General features: G+C 40.4%; 1 protein-coding gene across 1 annotated transcript in view; it reads right to left on the reverse strand.

Annotated features, from left to right (window-relative positions):
- Positions 1-17,737, reverse strand: part of Cubn (cubilin) — a 203,154-nt gene that overhangs the window by 114,609 nt on the left and 70,808 nt on the right. The window contains 1 exon segment of the mRNA XM_048368018.1: positions 10,523-10,673. Within this exon segment, the coding sequence (XP_048223975.1) occupies positions 10,523-10,673 (151 nt within the window).

The following is a 17,737-nucleotide window of genomic DNA, read 5'->3' on the forward strand; positions in this document are numbered from 1 at the left end:
CAACAAGAGCAAGAAAAGTAAGCTATGAATGATCTCAAACATAAGGAGCTAAAAATCAATATTGCCCATAGCTATATAGTGATAAGTTATGAATTATATGTCATATGAATCTGATATTAGAACAATCATTCCTTTCTGAGTATCTGAGATACCCTGGATAAATATTGAAGTTCTACATCTTAGTATACCATGAAATAAATCATGTGTAGTCATACATTCGGGGTTTTTCACAAAATATAAATTTCAGTTCCCTGTATAGGAAAGGATAAAAATCTTTCATTTTTTGCCAACAGAAGTATAGCCCTTCTCACTAAACTTTTTTTCATTTTGATTTACTATACCTATTACCTTCGAGTCTACTTCAAAATACTTTCTCAATAGAAATACTTGGCTTATAATTCTCTTGGAGGAACCAATTTATTAATCTGTTCTCTCTCTCACCTTTTCCTCTTCTCCTTTCTCCTTCTCCATTTCCTCACCTCTCAGATATTTTTGAAATCATTGAAGATTTCTAAGCAAAACTGACTATAAAATATGTCAAAGAAAGAAATGAAATCAAACAGTAGATAGGACTACCTTTCCCCTGACACCCCCCTTCCCCCCAAGAAGGCCTGCTACCTAAGTAAAGGACACCATTGTTTTCCTGTAACTTACAAATTCAACACTTCTACTTCCAGTTAGTATTCTGAACACAGGTTCATTCTGAACCTGTGTTTTTCTGAACCTGTGTCATTGTTTTCGTAGACTGTCTCTTTAAGGGAAAAGTTGAGCAAATAAATCTCCAGGGCACTGCCTCACCGCCTCTCCCAAATTCTTTTCTTCATTTTTATCGAAATTCTCCACCGCTCCTCCACAGGGAGCTTACTAACCACACCACTGAAAGGGCAAACCCAGGGAAGCACCACACTCATGCCAGTGATATACTGACCCTGCACTGTGGTATCCAAACCTAAGCTTCTGGATGGTTCTCTGAGACTATTAAACCCAGGGCTCCAAGCCCCTCACACTCAAGACCTGCCAGCAGCAAGCTAGCCAACCTCCCTAGCTGCCTCCGGAGCTTAGAGGAGGTCAAAAACCAGTGAAAGAACAAAATCCCCGGATCGGATCCTGACTGCACCTCCCACTTCTTCAGCCCCAACAAGCCAATTTCTTCAAGGAGCAACCATCCTTTCCCTCCTCCTTGGAAGACAGCTCCTCCCCCCTGTAAGCCAGTTTGTGTCTTTGACCTTGGTAATAGACAAAGATCATCTCCATGGTTTCTCCCAGATCCATTAGTTCAATTGTCCCTGTGGAGTGATCCAACAGATGAGCACTTTATAACGGAGCAATGAAACAGATGGGGTCCGAGCAGAGCACATAGCATGTGTGAGGCTCTGGGTTCAGTTCCCCCGCACCAAAGTGATAAAAAGAAACAAATAGGAATTGTGTTGAAGGACAGACACACAACGGTGAATTTGAAATCGTCCTTTGCCGGGTAGTCAGATCTCACTCAGCTATAGGCCTTTCATATTTTACTGCTACCTGAACTTATAGATAGAATGAAATGTGTAAGTTACCGAAGAGAGAGAGTACAGCACTAGGGGCCTGAACATTGTTTACATAGGTTGCATACATCTCTTAAAATGTCCATTATTAGACATTCAGGTATGAGATTGCCTACATTGCATCTGCACATTTTTGCTTTTCAGCATCACTTTATCTTCCCTGCAATGAAAATTTGGAGAAAATATTTGCATTTGGGATGAAGCTTTGCTACTTAATGCACAACCTTCAGCCTCAGGATTTGTGTCCTGATTCAATCGTTTATTTGACTTGGTAGTCTAAGATACACGTAATTTCATGAAGTTTCCTTCCTCTGCCTTTCGATTTTGAATCTTCAGTATGTGATTGATGATGTTATTTCAGAAAATTTATTTTGTGTGTCAGCTTGAACTCAGGGCCTCATAGCCTTGTTCAGCTTTTATACTCAAGACTGGCACTCACAACTCCGCTTGCTCATTAATTAGGGATAAGAACCTGATGAATTTCTCTCTGTGGGCTGGCTTTGAACTATGATCCTTAGATCTCAGCCTCCTGAGTAGGTAGGACTAGAGGAATGAGCATAGACTGGCTTTACTCATTTTTTATTTATTTATTTATTTTTGCCTATCCTGGGGCTTGAACTCATGGCTGGAACACTGTCCCTGGCTTCTTTTTACTCAAGGCTAGCACTCTACCATTTGAGCCACAGCACTACTACTGACTTTTTCTATGCGTGTAGAGCTGAGGAATCGAACCCAGGGCTTCAGGTATGCGAGGCAAGCACTTTACTACTAGGCCGCAATCCCAGCCCTCTAATCAACATTTTTAAAAACCATCATCACCAGTTCTTTTGACAAGTTCATGGTCAATTATATGGTTGTACTAAATATTTATTCATGTTTTATTCACTTTTTAGGAAAATATACCTTATTTTTTTCTCATACTTAATTTTCCAATTGTATTTAGGTAGTAAAAGCACACTGTTTTGCCTGTGAGTAGGCTACATAATGAGGAAAAAATCCAGGAAAAATATATTAATGTCATTATTTACATCCGGGATATCATACTCTCATAAATCTTCCATGTGTAGTTAATTATTTTCCTCTAACAAGTTCACTGTTTTGTTGAGATCATGACATGAAACAAGCCCTTGAATATGCAATATTTGAAACAAATGTGTTGATATTTGTGTAAATGGTCAAACCAATCTTGACCCAAAAGTAATGATCCACATCATGTTCAACATCATGTTTGTTTCTAGGGTGTTTAGTCATTTTTGGCGGCACCAATATTTGAAAGTGGAAAAGAAAACCCCAACAATGGTTTCTTTTTTCATTTTTGTACTAAAAAAGTGTGGAATCCCCTCAAACGTATGTGTAAGTGCTATCAAGGATGTTTGTTGCTAGGAAACCAGAACACAAACAGAAGATTCGAGAAAGCTTTCTTTGGCCCCAAACTCAAGGACAATTCCAAATTGCTCAACATAGGATTAAGAAAGGTCATGGCTGAGAGGTTTTTTTTTTTCTTTTTATAACTGTTTCAAGGAGTAGCAATGGAAATAGAGCTCAAATTTCTTGAAACAGTAACAACATGGGAATAGGGATGTAAGACTGTTAAAGGGACCTTCCTTGCTAGAGACTCAGGGCCAACACCAACTGAAGGTCAACTGTGTGTATGCCTGTTTACTGTTGTTGCCAAGGAGTCAAAAAAAATTAAACAGTCAGGATTTAGCTTTTCCCCTCATTTTGAAAGCTCTGAACATATTTAACGTTGCCTCTGTCATGTGACATTGCCGGAAAAGCTCTCAAACCACAGCAGATGGAGTTGCAGGGTTATCTCACAGATTAATGCATTTTTATTCCAAAAGAGGAGTTGGTGAGAAATCTATTTGCTTTTCAGTTTTGAGACAAGGCCTCATAGAACTTCAGGCAGATATTTCATAAAGACAAAATTAAATTCATTTCATTTTGTGTATTTACAAAAAAAAAAAGAACCTTAGGCATATGCCACTGTGCCCAGTTCTGTTTTGTTTTAAATTAGTATCATCTATGAAGAACTTCTTTACTGAAAAGACACAGTCCTGCAGAGCTTTGGGCTTTTGGTTTCATACTAAAGTCAAAAAGTATTTCCAGTTTTCCACTATAAAATATATTTTTTTAAAAAATTCACAAAGACAGACATCCAACATGTCAACTAGGCTGAAACATAAATGCTATTTGTAGATTCGGCAAGTATATAGATATGAGTAAAAGTCTAAGAAATATTTAGGGAAATAGCTTTCAGTTTAAACAGAATCAGTGGTTTTTGCTTCTCCTTTTTCTACCTGATCCAAATAGCATTTATCTTACTTCACTCTAATAACCAATCAACCACACGTTGGTTTCATGTGGTTGATTTTTTTACTCATTTCTGTCAAGCATTTGCTTCCTGATTTAGTGAATAAGAGATGTGTCCTCGATTGCACGGGGGTACTTACAGAGTGATACACACAGGTCTCTCCCTATGACATTGTAATGATCACAGCCTAGCAGGAAATGCCACCATGACAGCAAGCCCAGCCCCAGCAGAAAGGAAGGTCTCCACCCACAATCAGGACCAGACAGTGACGCGCCCTGGGATCTCTGCTGATTCATAAAATCACTTTCCTTGCAAATATCATACCTCCAGAGTGCTGTGAATTATTTCACCATGAGGAAGCAAGGCTCAGGACAGGGCAGGCGGGCCATGATTTGATGGTTAAAAGGGTCTGAAAATAGTTTTTAAACATGGAAACCTACACTGTCTGGTTTTGCATTTTGAAGCAATCACTTTGGAGAGCTCGTTAGGAATGGGGCTTGGCAGTTGTGTGTCAGCATGGATCACACTGCTGGCCACACCGTCCTTCAGTGTCCTTTCTCTGTTGGGGAGCCAGTAGAACACCACGCATCCTTGATCTTTGAGTCCTGTTTTTTGCAAACCCTAGATCTCAGCATCACAGAGAGATTCCTCCAGGTCACCTTTACCAGCTTCATCTGTAAGTCCCCTAACGGGACTGTCCTCTCCTGACGTCCCTCACTCTGCCTCAAAAGATGACCGCGGTCACCTCATCCTGACTGGGATGTTCAACCTTTGTGTTTGGCTTTCAGAGTACGTCGGCTTTCAGATGCCGCCCTAGCCGCTGGTACAGTCTGCAGACTGCTTTCTTGTCATTCCCTGCTCATCTCTGTGTCTTTCTTTGCTTATGCTCATATAGGCATTGTCTGTCAATTCTTGTTCAGATTATTCTTCAAGAGCTCCAGGACCCCAGTCTCCTGTCCTTATGCATCTATCTTCTTACTGAGGCTATTACTTTAAAATGTACATCTAGACAAGTCATTAGATTTCTTGTTCATGGGCTGGTTAAGCATGCATGTCTGTAGTACCAGCTACTCCGAAAACTGGGATGGATCACAAGGCTCTGGCTTCTAGCTTCTCCCCCAAAATATCCTTCCGCAGGAGGCAAGGATATACCTTAGTGGTAAGAGTCCTTCCTCGCATATGCAAAGCCCAGCGTTCTATCACTAGCACTGGGAAGGAAAGAGGGGGAAGATGACAAAAAAAAAAAAGAAAGAAATCCATCTGTGAATTTTCCCCATGATAAAAATAAATAAATAAATAATCAAGTATTCTAACCCCATTTTAACAACCTTTTTTCTTTTCGTGTCAACCACTTGCTTTTACTTAGCCCTTCTCCATCTTTTGTTCACTCTTAGCTGACTAAGGGACTTTTCAAGACTTTTGTTTTCAAATTCTCATCCATAAAAATGTAATACCCACCTATACTGTGTATCTTTTAGGTACCACATGTATTTAAATCTCATGTATTAGAGGAAGTATTCTTCACATGCACACAAAACCAATTTTACCTCCTTTGAGGAAGGAGGCCATTGCTCCAGCCAGGAACAGAGACTTTAACTGAGATAGATGTTTGCCCTTAGAACAACATGTGGCCTTTCCAATTCCCATGTTGAAGTCCTAATTCCCAGAAGTCAGAAAGCAACTATACTGAAGACAGACCTTTCAAAAGATGATTATGTTTAAAGGAAGCTGTGTGTGTGTTAATGCAATCTGACTGCCAATCTTGTAAGAGTTATTTTGGACAAAGAAAGAGATGTCAGCATGTATTCACCAAGGAAAGGCCAGGTGAGGGCTACTCTCAATCTAAGGAGAGAGGTAAAGGTCACAGGAGTTACTAACCTTGCTGACATTTGGATTTCCAACCTCTAAATCTCATTAGAATACATTTGGTACTTTGTTATGATATTTGGAGAAAGCAACTATGGATTACATACACTAAGCCTGGTAAGAGAGTAGATACATAGTGATTGTTGGTTGAATGAATGACAGACAGAACACCTGCTCCAGAAGGTCATGTGGTATCTCTGTATGTGCCTCACAGAGATCACTGTGTGTGATTCTCAGTGGCAGCTATCTGTTCTTTAGCAGGAAGGCCCAGCATTTCTCACAGGAAGCCTGGCTGATTGACTGACTTGACTCTGGAGCTCATCACTTTGCACTGGGGATGGAGGAAAATCGGATGGTGAAATTACAACAAACACAACCCACGTGCTTTGAGGAGGGATCTCTCTCTCTCTCTCTCTCTCTCTCTTTCTCTCTGAGACCCCATCTCACATCACAAAGTCACAGAAAGAAATGAAATTGAAAAAAACTACAAAGAATTATTCTGGAGGACCAACACACAAAAGCAACTGGAGTCCCTGAGGAGGGAGGGAGAGAGAGAGAGAGAGAGAGAGAGAGAGAGAGAGAGAGAGAGAGAGAGAGAGAGAGAGAGAGAGAGAGAGAGAGGATCAAAGGGAAGTGTGGGTGATCTCACCCAGGAGGGTTCTTGGCAGTGTGCTAACATAAATGTATAGAGTGCCTTTGTTATGGACATACAGCCAGAGGTGCCGGCCCCCCTTCAGACAGAGTCTCTCCCTATGGCTTTTAAAATGTTCTCCTTGAAACTAATTTCTGAACGCTCTCAAAGCTTGAGGAATCTCGTTAAGCATGAAAGGAAGATAAAACAAAACAGCCCCCCACTCGAGAGGCTGATGTCATCTATATCCCCAAAGAAAAGGCCATCCTTGCCTTTGTGGAAATCTATAGAGTGACATCACCTCCTGGTCACATGCCACTGCGGCTTCCTCTGCTCCCTCCCAGCTCAAGTGTGTGCCTCTTTTGCAAATGTCAGTCTTCCCTTCCTTCACAAAGCGCCCTGACCTCCTTGGTCAGCTGGATTCCATTGCCAAGGGAAAGGAGGTGCCGCTGGGGGAGGGCAGGCAGAAGAGGGGAGGGGCGTGCTGCCCACAGCTGGCTGCCATGCAGCTATTCACACAACTTGTGGAAAGCTCTGGGTACCTTTCAGCAACTCCAATAGAGGCCTGCAAGGCTGAATTCAGCCTCTGGACAATGCTGTCAATGGTGAATACTGTGAGGTGATTATGGAGGCTGGGCAACTGTGGCTATTTCTTTACTTCCAGGGTGGGACTTCTTTGAGGGCCAGCGGAAAGGCATCTGTAATGTGGCTCCATCTCCCATCGACAGTGCCACTTTCAAAATGGGCCCACAGAGAGAGCCCATTTGTCGAGCCCTTTTCTCAAAGTAAATAGAAGACTTGTGCAGTTGACAAAGAAATGCATTCGGTCAACTGATTTATTTATTCCTTAGCAAAATGAGTGGCTGACAGAGTCTTCTTCAAGTGCAGCACTGGGGAAATGATGTCACCTGCAGGCTCGGAGCTCTATGCAAGCAGCTCCTCCACATTCTTATTGCACAGTATGGAAAAGAGTAGGAAGAGAGAGGGCTGCAAATGTGATTTTATTTTTATTTTTTAAAAAAGAAAGGAAAAGGATTTTTTTGTTTGTTTTGTTTTGCCAGTCCTGGGGCACTGTCCATGGCTTCTTTTTGCTCAAGGTTAGCTAGCACTCTACTGCTTGAGCCACAGCGCCACTTCCCACCTTTTCGGTTTATGTAGTGTTGAGGAATGGAACCCAGGGCTTCATGTAACCTAGGCAAGCACTCTACCACTAAGCCACATTCCCAGCTCCCTGAAAAGAAGTTTTGATCTGGCCAGCAGGTTTGAGCCAGCTCAGGTTAAAGGACTAGGGTCCTCCCCTGATTCTGAGCAGACACTAAGTGGGGTATTGAAAGATGATCATTTATGGTATCTTATATGCATTTACACACACACACACACACACACACACACACACACACACACACACACACTCTCTCACCTAAACATACATTCAGGAATATTACTACTGCAGTTATAAACTGAGAGTATAGACATGCCCTGCAAAATGACATTTCAATCAAGAAAAAAAGTTTGTGCCACACTGATCCCATAGATTGTGTTGCTGTCTACTGACAACCTATCAGTCTCGGGTAATGTAAGACACACTGTAATGTTCACGCAATGATGAAATGGCCTAACAATGCATTTTTTTCACAACATATTCCTGTCAGGAAATAACACGTCACTGTCATTTTAATATTCACTTACCATTTTATTCTGTGCGTCGGGAGTTCCACAATTTATTATATGCTGCTTGCATCCTACTCAAAACTTCCATTTATGCAGCCTGAGGATTTGCATGGGAAAGAGGGCCTGGGCCCTGCTCCTGCCCAAGTCCCTGCTTTCTGTGACCCATGGGTGGTGGCCATGGCTCAGCTCTCTGTCCTTTCAATGGCTGCCCCACTGAACTGGTTCCTCTAGACATGTTAGGCTATTCCTGCTCTCCCGTCCACCCATTACAAGGGTCTAGTTTCTGAAGCTTTAGTTCAATAGTTTCATTCTTATGAAGACAACCTGACTGCCTGCCCAGCCCACATTTCTTTGGTGTCCCTTCCATGGCACTTACCATACTTCTAATTGTCTACTTATTTCTGTGCTTACTTCCTTGCTGCCTACTTACTTCTCTCAGTAATTTATAAGCCCTGGGAGAGGAGACAAACATGCCATCAGATGACATGAGTCACCGTGTCTTCTACACAGTTCCCAGCTAAATAAATGGCGGATTGCTCACAATCTGTATCTTTACCTAACTCCCAGTAGAAAAACAATGGGGGCACCCTTCCTACTACCGAAGACCTTCTCTCTGATTCCACCTTCTCTGTTTACCTCTTAGGCCACCTTAATTAAACATACCAGTTTAGATACAGAGTGTAAACCATGCTTGTGACCCAGCAAGACTAAAGTCTATCATAATGTGTTCGTGCTCATGTACACTACTGATAACTGCTTCCAGGGGACTTTTCTCAAGTATAATTTATACACACTGGGAAGAACAGAGTTAAAAAATATTTCCCCAATTTTGATCCCAATTGCTCAAATGTTATTGCATAACTCTGGCTCTAAATTTAGTGAGTTGTCAGCAATGGAGGGAAAGTTTTGAAAGAGTAAACAGGAAAAGAGAATAGACAGAAACTGTCTTTGACTCTCCCCTAGAAGACAGATTCCAAATAGAAGTAGTCTTAAAGAAAAAAAAATTCAGAGCTTTCAACACAGCATTTGGCATGGTCTCTGGGCAGTGAAGCAATAATCTGGGCACACCCAGTGAGGACCCCTCAATCAAGCTCTTTAAGGAAGCCTTGGGCTAGGTTGCCTGGAGGACTCTGGAGTGAAAGAGTGGAGTTGAATAGAAACATACAACCAGCAAAAACTCTGGTTCTGAAACTTATTCCTCCAGCACAGGTTAGGAAGGGTTTCGAAGTTAGCAATAGTCTCTTACTGACCAATTGGATCCCACCTATAAGGGCTGGAACCTAAACTAAAACAACCCCCCAGGAAATTCCAGTGAGCACCTAGAGTCAGGATTGCCCCCTGAGACTTGGATTCCAAGTCCCTGGATAGCACTTCCTAATATACCTTCTATCCTGGGGTTGCAATTAAAAGGGATGGCCCCTATGGCTATTTGTAGAGTTATCTCCAACAGAGACCCCCAACTACCATTTGACTGCTGTGAGGATATTGTGCCTCTTGAAAAGCCCAGAAGAGTTCTTTACTAGCTAGGGACACTGTCTTTCTCCAGGTAACTATTTCTCAGGCTCTATGCCCATTCTTATTCTTGCCTTGCTCCTCAGAATGAACTCATAGAGTAGCACCATGAGAATCATCTGGGAATTTCTTAGCAATGAAGGAAGGTCTTACGCCTCCAACCAGACAAATCTTCCTTTTTACAATATCCTTAGCAAAGGCTAGTAATACGGCTCAGTGAATACACAGACCCTGGATTTGACTCCCAGCACTACAAAAGAAATAAAACAAAGCAACCCTCCTCCTAACACACACACACACACACACACACACACACACACACACACACACACACCAGATCCCCTAGTGATTCTGTGCATATAATCAATTGTAAAATGCCACTCTGAAGAATATGTCACATCACTGAAAATCTGAGGATTTTCCTGTCCCTTCTGTGTCATTTCAGATTGCCTCTGGTTTACTCCCCAATCATAATGCTTTTGAATCACAGATTACTAGTGATGATGGGCTATAATGGTAGAGATGAATCAATGCAATCCTTGCTTTTAGATCAATAAACTGACCACTCTATGGCTAAACCTCACCCAAAGAAGAGGAAGATCCAGAAGTTCCACAATTATTAATTATTATTAATTATCACAGCTCATTTGCTTTATGAATTGGTGTTTCAAGTTCCAAGTAGCTCCGTGCACTACCATTGATCTGGATTCTGGTATTCATCTTAGAAACTGCACCTTACCCTCTTCCTTCCCTGTGCTAATTGTCACTAACTCTAAGCAGTAACCTGTTCCATAATTTTACTTTACATTCCCTGAACACTGCAGCCTTAACTCTACAAATTCCACCAAAAGCTCACTCTAAGATTACTTGGCAAATTTGGTTGCCTGATGTGTGGATGGTTTGGTTCCCAAGGAGACATTTGAGCATGGAGCAATTCTTGATCAAAGAGTAATGCTAATTCAACTGCATCAACACACGACTTACCATGAATGAGCCACTGCATCTGAAAGCCCTTCTCTTTGTGATTCAATGCATCAGTATGAAATTGCACCACTAGGCGGGAACTTCTGGTGCTTCCTGCTGGGGGGAGCTCTGTTCCACAGTAGCGCCCAATCCGAGTTAGCCCATCATAGAGCTGAAATCAAAGAGACATTATATATAATATATGTGTATATATTATATGTGTGTATAATATATAATATATAGGTGTATATAAGATAATATATATTATATACGTAAATTGTAATATATATTTGTACATATACATATGTGTATATATATATACATATATATATCTCACATGGTTTTAGGAAGGAAGGAAAGTCAAGCATGCTCATCCAGTAAACTAGCTGATCCTTGGTTCAAATTCAGTGATAAATCTGCTGAGGTGGGTGGAATATAGGACATTTCGCATAAGAATCTCCCATCCATACTTGTATATAGCAGGTTTGCAAGATGGATCAGATCCCCAATCCAAATTAATTTGGAAATGCAGATATTCAATTTTCGTTTTGTCAATTTAAGAAATCCAAATTACAGTCCAGACACCGAACAGGGCACTGTCCAGTAGAATGATCAGTCTCTGTACATTAATGACACATAAGAGTTGCTCAGGTATTATCATTGTAAGCTATAATTTACCTGATAAACATTTAAGTGTAAAAAAAAATCAGACATCCTAGAAAGGTATGATGACTAATATAACTGAGCCTAATTATTATTGGTAATTTCTTAGCACCAGAAAGTTCTTTCATTCATAACTTTTTTTTTTTTTTTGGGCCAGTCCTGGGGCTTGGACTCAGGGTCTGAGCACTGTCCCTGGCTTCTTTTTGCTCAAGGCTAGCACTCTGCCACTTGAGCCACAGCGCCACTTCTGGCCATTTTCTGTATATGTGGTGCTGGGGAATCGAACCCAGGGCCTCATGTATATGAGGCAAGTGCTCTTGCCACTAGGCCATATCCCCAGCCCACATTCATAACTTTTTGTGTGTATATTTTTATGTATGTATGTATATATACATATATACATACATATTATACCTATATATGCCATACAAACATTAGTAGAGGTGTGTTCTTTCTGTGTATATGCATATAAATTGTGGTTATATATTTCATTTTGTTCCCTATTTTCTCTTAAGTATGTAACTGGATAACATGTAAATTTGTTTGACAGGAGTAAAAAGGTCACTCAATGTTCATCACTGATACATTGCATTTGCATTAGAGCTTTATTTCTCAATTAAGATAGTTGCAATTCTTTTGCCAGTATAAATACCTGTTTCATGCCTTAAATCTTTATTTAAGAATTCTAATAAAGGGATTAAGGATTCATCTTGACTGTCCACTTGATTGGATTTAGAAGAGCCTAGAGTAGTCAAGCTCACCTGTGGCTATGTGTTGTTTGTGGAGAGTGTTTCCAGAGAATTACCAAATTACCAATTACCAAAGGGGAAAGCCCTGCCCTGAAGATGAACAGCACCACCCCATTGGCTGGGCGCCCCATAAGGAAGGTGGGATGAAAAAGGGTAGAGCAGTTATTCCCAGGTTTTCCTTCTCTCTTTCCTGGCCACCCTAGTGTGAGCTGCTCTTCTCTGCTCTATCCTTCTCCCATGATGAACAGAAACAGAGCCTATATAAATCTTTCTTCTCCCAAGTTGTTTTTTTTCAAGTCTTTTATAACAAAGATTACACAGAGAGAGAATAAGGAGGGGGAGGAGAGGAAGGAAGGAAGGAAGGAAGGAAGGAATGAAGGAAGGAAGGAAGGAAGGAAGGAAGGAAGGAAGGAAGGAAGGAAGGAAGGAAGGAAGGAAGGAAAGAAGGAAGGAATTCTAACAATATACTACATAATTGTTTGTGGTCCTTGATGTGGTATTATCCAATTCCCCACAGAATGCTTACACAAAATTAACATCTTGCTACGAGTTTTTACATATAGTGTAGTGACCAAAGCAGAAATGATGTCATCATTCTCCAGTAAAACTTAAGGAATGGTTTCTCTGTAATCTAATCGCCTAAACTCCACGGATCTTTAAAAAGTACATAGATTGAGAGATCTTTTTTTTTCCCATTCTAGACAAGGTCAAGAGCAGGAATTCTACCTTTCAGCAAGTGAAGAGAGATGACATTTCATGTGATTCAGAGGGGACTTATTTTTCTCCCTGCAGATAGATTACTTTGTTGAAGGAGACCCCCTAGATCTCAATCTTCAGCACATTGTCAGTGGGATAGGAGAGAGAAGGTAATGGGTTTGGGAGAAACGCCAATCAATGATTGTTGTCTCTTCTTGGCTTTGAAGAGAATGATGTATTGAAATAAAAACCAAATGGAATACTTGAAATGTGGAGCAAATTAATGAATTAGTGAAAAACAACGCCTGAAGGAAAGGGAAAGAAAAAAGCTTATAACCCCCAGTTTTATGTCCATTTGACATGTATACTTCATTAAATCAGGGGGTTTGTTTATAGCTACATGGATGGCAAACATCACCCCTACAATTCATTCCCGCGTAAATTTACCGCACAAAAAGTAACAGTCATTTTTCAAAGTACACAAACATCGGTTACCATGAAAACCAGTTGGTGTCCTGTTGCTCTTTATTCTGTTTTCAGAGCAGAATGTTAACCACAGGACATTCCAGCTGTGAGTCACTGAGACTCCTGGCAAGCTCACAATTTCTTCTGCTTTTAGAACAAGAGCCAGCCGGAGATTGACTCTGAGTGAACAATATGAGAAGTTCTGAACTGTTTAAAGGAAGCTAATGAAAACTAAGCAGGACAAAATGGAGATTCTCATCTTGGGCGTGCAGGTCTCACTGGCATAACTGTTCATGAGTATTCTCATTTTTACAATGCTGTTAATGATACATTTTCAAGTTGACTATTGAATGCATTTCAGTTTCGGTATTTGTGTATTACAAGATCTCCTCTGCTGAATCTTTTCAATTATTTTCTTAAGGGGACTACTGATCTAAGACTCTTTCAGCTTAGGTTCTCCCCCCGCAAACCACCATCCTGCCGTCTATTTGTTCAACATTCAAAAAGGAAGGAAAAAATCTCTCTCCTGAACCACACTGACCAATGCTCATCTATAACCTTCACATGAGACTGGAAATCTGACACAAAGAGTGAATCTAGGATCTAGTAACAATGGGAAATGACCTTCGGGCCCTTGCAGGTGCTACAAATACAAAGCAGGTGGAAGACATAAAACTGAAGACACACAGTGTGGCTGAGCACTGACAGAGACAGCCCAGTTCTTATGAGATCAGGAATGTTGCTGGTGGGTTAGGAATCACCAGATCCAGCAATGTGTGTGTGGCCCAATCACAGAGCTCAACAAACCTCAAGAACAGATACATATTGTAATAACCGGAATGAATGAGAAATCCTGAGTGGCCCATACATATATGAGCATCCATATGAATAGGTTGATTTTTTTTCAAAACCCATGTTGGAATTACCAATTAAAACACAAACTAGGAGTAAGGGGAAGAGTTGGGCTGAGAGAGATAAGGGAGAATGATGAGGGTGATATCGATTAAGATGCATTAGACTTATGAATTGATTTTTTGAATGATAACCCCTTTGTAAATTACTTAATGATAATACATTGTTTCTTTTAAAAAATCTACTTCTTTCTAGTTTAGATGGCTAAGCAATTCATATTTTTAAATATTATTTTACTTCTCTCAAGTGTTTCTGGAAAAAAATTCCCTTTTTAAATAGTGAGGAAGATAAAGAGTTAAGCACAGCAAATATAGAGGAAACAAATCAAGAGTTCCTTTTGGATGAGATGACTACAATAGGAAATATTTCTGGAAAATTCTATGTCCCATTTCCATTTATAAATCTTTGAAAATCTTAGAGAAAATGTTACCCTTTGAACTTTATCCTTTAAGTGTGTAACTGAAACCATTTATTTGCTATGAGGAGTAACTATAAGGAATTCTTTATGTTGGTAGAAAACAAAACTTCTGGTTAATGAAAAAAGGCAAGTCCTATTTACCAGAACTGTACTTGATGAATTCTGAGGAAAACATTAATGCAGGATTCTTGTTAAGTGGCATTGGAAACTGCTTGTTCTTATAGGCATACCAGCGTGAGAGTCAGGCTCCAGGCTGACAATCAAGCTTGAAATTTACCTTAGGACATAATCCTGTGGAAACTAACTTCTCTAAGCTAAACTTTATTTATAAACTTGGCATCAGAATAGTACTTACAAGGTTGTGACAAATGATACAAACTATGCAAAAAGTTCATTACAACCTAGGTGTGAAGAAAGTACTCAAAATATTTTTCTAACTATGGTCAGAGTCAGAAGGAACTAAGTTTCCCTTGCCACCCCACCCCCATGCCAAAGAAGTAGCTTTGGGGAAAGAAATGTGATGATGGGTATAGAAAACCGAAGCTGACTCACGTAGAACACTTCATTGAAATCAACACTGCCAGGGCAGATGGGGAAGCAATGAATCAAGCCAGAGAGCCACAGGGTGTTGCTATGGCAACCTACTTTTATACAGAGACAGAGGCCATTCCTGATGTGCCTGGTACAGCACCAACACTAATCATCCGAGGTGGGTAAAGGTACGCATGGTGTGTGTGTGTGTGTGTGTGTGTGTGTGTGTGTGTGTGTGTGTGTGTGTGTGTGTGTGTGTAGATTGTCAGGGAAGGCAGTCAAGAGAGACAGAGGAGCTTTGATGCTGTCAGAGTTACCATGGTAAAGTGGATAAGGCAGAGTCAAATGTCAAGAAGACATGGAGGAGAATTGAGAAAAGGGTTGACAAAGATCGAGGTGTATTGTACTCATAAACTGACATGTTGAATTAAAACCCCCACATACAACTACTTAAAAATTAAACAAAAACCAAAAATAATTTAACTAAAATGCAGCATCCCAAATAATAATTCTTTCCATGCAAGGGCCTTGCTTCTGTGGTGGAAAAGACTTCACATATGTTGCCTGTCTAAGAATCAAAGCAAGGAAAAGTATGGAAAGATCAATATCAGAGCAACTAAAAAACAGTTTGGAAATTGTCATAGGCTTCATTATTATTTATCATGACCACTGAAAGTAGAAACATTTTATTTTTAAGCCCAGGGCAAAGGCTCTCTGTTGTTTTTACCTCATTAGGGCAGTAAATTAATTCAAGCACATGTGAAAATTCTTCATTATGAGGATGGCCAGAAAAGCCATTCTATTTATTTTTTATCATGCTTGGATTAAAAAAAATCTCTCCTTTTAATTTTTGTAATTAAAAATAAAAATAATCATATTTTACTCAGGCAAAGGTGGGCCCAAATTTTCTTATAAAATTCCTCTTGCCACATTTGCGACACTGCAGAGTTTGGCTTAATGGATATGGTTCCTTTTCATCTTTTAAAAATTATTACTAGCTTATATTAGTTATAAGACTCCCATAATACAAACTAAACTGTTGACTTTTTTGTAGTAGTTAACTTATATTAGCTAATAGGTTAGCTTATACTATGCTCCTATAATTTGAAAATGATATGTGAATAGTTCAATATTTTAGCTTATAGTATGCGAAGTTTCACTGTTCATCTCCACATGTTTACATGGTATTCCAATTCATCTTACCCCTTCTAACACATTTCTTGCACACCACACGAAAAGTAGTATCCCCAACAGGTTTCCTTGTTTTGTTTTCATACTTGCCTATAATCTATTTCAGTGGTATTCACACTTAAAATTGTTTTGAAAGCATATCATTCTAGGAGAGAGCTAGACTCCTGTCTGGTATCAGGGTGCAACCTGTATTGTTTGGTATACTGTGCCCGTCCTCATGCATGGCTTTGAATTACAACTGTTCTCCGAATTGCAATAGTTTCTCTCAACTCTAAGCAGAAGGCAATAGTTCTAGAAACCAATTTCCTCTGACAGACAGTTCCAGGAAATGTTGAGTCATCTATACAGGAAGTATGTAGGGAGGAAAGCATTCAGACCCATTGCTGCTAAGACACAAAATCTCTTCCGCATAGCAGTATTGGTCCAACTGGAGAAGGGCGTGTTCACCATGGCCCTGCTCAGATGCAGGTGGAGAATCACTGTGGCTGTCCTAGGAAAACTGGGAGATGGGGGAAGGAAGCCCTGGTTTTCATGTACTGGCCATGCTGGCAATCCATGTTAATCAGTATTTTACAAATGGTTTTGCTGTGTATAGCTTCTTATCTTGTGTAAAAGGTTTTTAGAAAGGAAAAAAAAAAGAAGTCTTTTGTTTCCTTCTCCTTTGGGGTTTGTTTCAGTACACATATTATTTTATATAAATATGAAGAGGCATCTAGGCATTGCACCTTTGTGATTCGCTCCTAAGACTATCCTCTTTTGGTCTTATTGTATGTGAGTACCTAAATGGTTATTTACCTTGGAAAAGGTGTACTCAGGTGTGTATCTATGGGAAGGTGGGGGAGGAGAGCCCACAATCTGAGGGAAAGGGTGAAAAAGTGCAGCAGTGGAGTGCACTGGACATTGATGGAAGTCAACTATAGGACTTGTAGATGGAGATGGGAGGGAGGAAATGAGAGAATAGATGACACTGTACAAATGAAAGGCAGTCATTACCTGGTGAATGTAAATGTAATCCCTCTACATATCACCTCTACAGTAACAAAAGGTAAGGGCTGGGAATGTGGCCGAGTGCTAGAGTGCCCTAGGTTCAATTCTTCATCACGACATATATTGAAAAAGACAGAAGTGGGCTGTGGCTCAAGTGGTAGAGTGCTAGCCTTGAGCAAAAAGAAGCCAGAGAAAGTGCTCAGGTTCTGAGTTCAAGTCCCAGGACTGGCAAAAAAAACCCCAAAAAATTGGATTTAGTATTTATCATTTATCCCTTGTGAGATGGGTCAAAATGCATTAGGGAAGCAGGCTGCAGATAAAAAGCAAGAGGAAAACTGAGCATCTTTGTAAGAGAGTCATGAATTGTGGCCTCACTCTGTGTCTAGCTAAGGTGCTACTCCTAACATCAGCGTGATTAGCAGGAAAACACATGTGCGAGGTGCCCGGCTTTGCTCCAGTTCTTTAGATATGCTCATGTCCCCAAATTGCTCCACTCCACAGATGGAAATGCACATCATTTCCTTCCTGAGGAAGCCCCTTCTGACTCCTGGTGCATCTGCATGTAGTTCTATGAGCTGGGTCTGGAAATCTTCCATTCATTCACTGGGGACCATCAACACTAAT

This window comes from Perognathus longimembris, chromosome 18 (genome assembly GCF_023159225.1).
Source record: "Perognathus longimembris pacificus isolate PPM17 chromosome 18, ASM2315922v1, whole genome shotgun sequence".
NCBI lineage: Eukaryota > Metazoa > Chordata > Mammalia > Rodentia > Heteromyidae > Perognathus > Perognathus longimembris.